Source organism: Porites lutea, chromosome 5, assembly GCF_958299795.1.
Source record: "Porites lutea chromosome 5, jaPorLute2.1, whole genome shotgun sequence".
Lineage (NCBI taxonomy): Eukaryota > Metazoa > Cnidaria > Anthozoa > Scleractinia > Poritidae > Porites > Porites lutea.
Genome location: NC_133205.1, coordinates 44,136,312 through 44,141,311, shown reverse-complemented (window position 1 = coordinate 44,141,311; position 5,000 = coordinate 44,136,312). Strand labels below are relative to the sequence as shown.

Here is a 5,000-nt window from a genome sequence, read left to right as displayed (position 1 = left end):
ACGGATGTTTATGATCCTGCTTGCTTGCTTGCTTTTCAACCGTCGACCATAATCCTCCTTCTTGAACATAAATCTCTGGCGACTTTCACTTCACCTTTGAGAGAGTAAGACATTTCAGTCTCTACTCTGCTTTTTAAATAACATACTAGCTTAGCTACAAATCAACTTCAACATATTCTAAGATAATTTACCTTCTTTCTTGGTCCCCGGAGACTTCTCTTCTTCTCTTTCTCTGTGCTGTTTTGTATCGATCGATCACCTGTATGTGAAACAATCACACGCGCGCACGTTACCAGTTGTATCATTGGCGCGCGCGTTTTTCAATAACCTGTGGACCGCACTAGATACAATAATTACTACTAAACCGGGGACTAGCGCGAACGCAGGTCCCCACTACCAGAAATTATACGCTCGAGTTACCCACATTTGGGGTAATCGCAAGGGTCAACCCAATCGAAGTGCAATGAGAGGGCCTCACCTTGAGAGGACTGCCTCCTTGATCACAGTGCCTCCCGCGTCAGGTAAGTTTTTTTTGTGTTTACAGTGAATGGCCGGCCCCCAGTAGGGTGGTGCAATGCCGCCAGACTTAAAGTCTAGTACCACACACAGCAAACCGGGGCAGTACACCAGTACAGAAACTGACTGGGGGAATCGAACCCCCACCCCTACATACACAGTACAGGACAAAACAAATACAGGACAAACATGTACAGGACAGCAGAACAAGTTAAAAGACGCGGGCACTAGACTATCTAACATAACTAAAAACATACTCACTCAAACGCCGCAAGAGGCAAAGAAAACTCACTAAAACGAGCATTAAAACTTACAAGCACTCTCACTCAAACAAGGACTGGGGCCAGTACGACCAACAAAGGAGACCAGCAGATCCAGCAGAAGGAACCACAGTGCAGCCAACTAAGGCGACCATAGGGACCACAGACACACTCACTCTAACAAAGACTGGGGCCAGTACGACCAACAAAGGAGACCAGCAGATCCAGCAGAAGGAACCACAGTACAACCAACTAAGGCGACCATAGGGACCATAGACACACTCACTCAAGCAAGAACAAAGAAGGAGGGGAAAAGAGTTACAACGAGATTGAGAGGCCAGCCTCACCAACCGAGCCCAAGGTACCATTGGCACACCACTGACGCAAGAAGTAACGTTTGCGACGAGCAGAGCGGAAGCGTTTAAAGTAAAGCGGCAAGTAGAAGGCCACCCGGGCCTTTACTTGACCAATAACAACAATGGCCCCAGGACGAGTGTCCCGAAAACGAAAGTCGTTCCGAGCTAACCAAATACAAAACTTACAGACATTCAACAGGTATACGAAGATCCTCGGAACAGAGACCAGCTCATCCGGGGAGAAACCAAAAAGAACATGCCGTAACGACAAAGAAGGCAACGAAGGGCTACACTTAAACATCAGGGACTGGAGCCACGAGAGGACACTTTGCGCCAGAGGACACTCATAAAACAAATGGGGAGCGGTCTCAACAGGAGAAGAACAAAAACAGGTAGGGTCAAAGCCGTAACCAAAAGAGATGAGACGGTCCACGGTGTACAACACCCCATGCGCAATCTTCCAATTAAGGTCAGTGACGGGGCGGTCCAGCGGAAAGAGAGATAACGATTTCCAGGTGGTCGGCCAGTAGAGGTCACCAAACCTGGGACGAAATTTAGCAACACAGTGCGGTGGGGACAGACTAACAGACAACAGGTACGAGTAGCAAGACTTAGCAGACATGCTCACTGCCGACATGGCGTGCTCAGATGATGAAGAGCCCATAACAAGACAGGAGCGAGGAACCGAGAAGGAACCATTGACACTGCGCCAAGCCAGCAAAAGTGATTGATAAAACGGAGGCAAGGCAAGAGGACTGAAAGCAAAAGGCTGCGAAAAAACATCAAGCACAGAGCAGTTGAAAACAGAGAAGAACCAGAAAGTAAGGAAGTGAGACCAATTAGCGTAGGATGAGAGGAAACGCCTCACCCACTGAACGAGAAGAGATGAAACCTTCCGCTGGACATCCACCACCGAGAAACCGCCCTGATCAGGGGGTTGAACGATAACAACTCTACGCACAAGTTCGCGTTTGCCGCCCCAGAAGAAATGGAAGGCAAGCCTAACCAAATTCAAAGTGACCCAGTCAGGCATGTGGATTAGAGATGCCACATACCAGACTCGGGACAAAGCAAGTGCATTAATGACTAAGGCTTTGCCCCTAAAAGATAAAGACCGCTGCCTCCAAGAGGAAAGAACCTTTTCAACAGCATCAATCCGCGGCTGCCAATTGTCAACCTCGAGGTCACCAGGACCAACAAAAACGCCCAGCGTCTTGATTTTAGTCGAAGACCAATCAAGTGGGACTGGAGGATCCAGCCTACCAGCCCAACTGCCTAACCAGAGGCCTTTCGATTTGGTTTGATTCAATTTTGCTCCCGAGCCCTTCTCATAGACAGCATAAACCTCAAAGATTGCCCGAATGGAATCGTCAGAAACAACAACAAGAGACGTGTCATCTGCGTATTGCGAGATTGGCGAAAGAGGAGACGAGGACCCAGGGAGGGTCAGGCCTTCGATACGGGGATTGGCTCTAATGTTAACAGCTAACACCTCAGAAACAAGTACATACAAGAGCGGGGACAAAGGACAGCCTTGGCGTACCCCTCGCGACAGTGAGAAGAAAGACGACAGATAACCATTAACAGACACAGCACTGGAAACGTCAGTATAAAACAAGTCCACCCACTTAACAAAAGATTGGCCGAAGCCCATAGATAGCAAAGTCGAACGCATGAATCCCCAATCCACTCTATCGAAGGCCTTTTCCTGATCAAGGGAAAGGATGGCAATGGGTTGTCCAGAGAAAGAAGCATAATGGACAACATCCCGCAAAAAGGCAACGTTTTCGCCAATGTACCTCCCCGGGACCCCACACGTCTGGTCATCAGCAACAACAAGATGTATGACCTTAAGGAGACGCCCGGCAAGAACCCTAGCAGCCAGCTTGTAATCAACATTAAGAAGGGAGATCGGCCGCCAGTTGCGAGGGTCGAGCCGATCACCCTTCTTAAACGACAGAGAGATGACACCACGACGTTGAGAGGAAGAGAGAAGACCGGCATCGAAACAAGAGTTGAGGACAGCGACAAGATCAGAGCCAAGAACGTCCCAGAATTTAACATAGAACTCCATGGGCAGGCCGTCAGACCCAGGGGCCTTGTTCCGGGCCATACCCATGAGAGCCTCACGACACTCCTCTACACCCAAGTAACCCTCACACAGGTCGGCCTGATCCTGAGAAAGAGCAGCAGACAGCTTAGAAAGAAGAGACTGTTGAGCAAGGGAGTCGACAGGGGAAGCAGTGAAAAGATCAGAGTAGAAGGCAGAGAAAGAATCACATAGGTCGTGCGGGTCAGATACTATACGACCACTAGGGTCCCGAATGGCAGAGATCCATCTATCAACGGAGCGCTTCTTTTCCAAACGACAGAAGTAAGACGAGGAGGTCTCACCCTCCTCAACCCAACGGATCCGGGAGCGAACCTGCGCTCCCTTGGCTTCAGCAAGATCAAACTCAGCCAGGCGACTTAGCGTAGAGCGATAAGGCTCATAAGCTGAGACCAGGCCCTCATCAAAACGAGTCTTTAAATGCTCAGCAAGGCGAGTCAAGAGATCTCTAGATACACGAGTCTCCTGAGCTCGTCGGACACAATAATCCTTAGTAAGCTGCCGTATCTCTCTCTTACCAACCTCCCACCACTTGGCGAGGCTAGGGAAGGAAGTCATTTTAGAACGCCAGCCACTCCAAAAAGATGTTATCAGAAGAACATAGCCGTCCTCACCAAGGACAGAGGCGTTCAACTTCCAGAGACCAGGACCAGGCGGGACGACGCCAGGAACAAAAATAGAAGCCAGAAGAGCACAATGATCAGAGAGAGGACAAGGAATAAGATCACAAGACGACATAGACGCTACCCAAACATAAGGACAACCAATCAGATCAATACGCGAAGACACGGAGCCGTCCGGCCTGGTCCAAGAAAAACCTGCAGTATCAGGGTGGAGATACCGCCACGCATCGACGCAACAAGAGGACTCAAAGAGTGCCTTCAGAGCAGCAGAGCTCTCCCTCCAAGTGTCAGAGGAGTCAGAGCCTCTGCGATCCACAGAACGATCGAAAACTGTATTGAAGTCCCCACAAAGAAGTGTGGGGACAGTAGGATCGAGCTCATCAGCCACTTGTTCCAGAAACTCATTCCTTGCAGGGTTGCGGTTCGGAGCATACAAAGAGACTACACGAAAAGACTGATCATGATAGGAAAACTCACACTGCAGGAAACGACCCTCCTCGTCAGCCCAAGACTGAACCAGGGACAAAAAAGGACGGAAGAGAACAATACAACCACAAGATTTTACGGAACCAGGCGAGACAACACTTAGGAAACCAGAAGAACGGAACCACGAATCACATTCAGCCAGAGAAGTACAATGAACTTCCTGAATACAGACGATAGTGACAACAACAGATAAGGAACGCAACCACTGCAAGAAACCAGCACGCTTGTCGGCCACGCGCAGGCCGTTGGCGTTGATGGTTAAAACGTTTAAGTTGAATGAAAAAGGTAAGAGAGAGACACGACTCAAGACCTTCGAGACTTAGGTCTGGAAGGGACAGCAGGGGGCAAAGGGTGCTTGCCCGAAACAAGCGGAGACCTGCTCCTACCAGTATTCAGAGGCGACACAGAACGCGATCGACCGGGAGACACCACGACAGGGGGTTTCCGAGCAGTCCGCTTAGCCGGCAGCGGAACCACAAAACCATCGCGATCCGTAGAGTGAACAGAGTCGAGAGAGGACTCGTCACCACTAGGAGAACCACCAATGGAAGCATCACTACGGATTTCACCATCCTCCGAGTCAGAATCACTACTTTCACTAGTTTCAGTAATATCCACTTCACTAATGTTACTAATATTACCATTGTCA

The 5,000-nt window shown here is 49.5% G+C and overlaps 1 protein-coding gene and 1 non-coding gene across 2 annotated transcripts; both read right to left on the bottom strand.

Moving 5' to 3' along the window:
- Positions 1-365: 365 nt before the first annotated feature.
- On the bottom strand, positions 366-529 carry LOC140939899 (U1 spliceosomal RNA). Its single transcript, XR_012166216.1, has one exon. It is a non-coding gene; the product is annotated as a U1 spliceosomal RNA (small nuclear RNA).
- Positions 530-1,094: 565 nt separating this feature from the next.
- On the bottom strand, positions 1,095-2,165 carry LOC140937178 (uncharacterized). Its single transcript, XM_073386711.1, has one exon. It carries the CDS (start codon positions 2,163-2,165, stop codon positions 1,095-1,097), a length of 1,071 nt encoding a protein of 356 aa, XP_073242812.1.
- Positions 2,166-5,000: the final 2,835 nt, after the last annotated feature.

Coding starts and splice junctions, on each gene's coding strand:
- LOC140937178 (XM_073386711.1), bottom strand. CDS start 2,165: ATGCCTGACTGGGTCACTTTGAATTTGGTTAGGCTTGCCTTCCATTTC.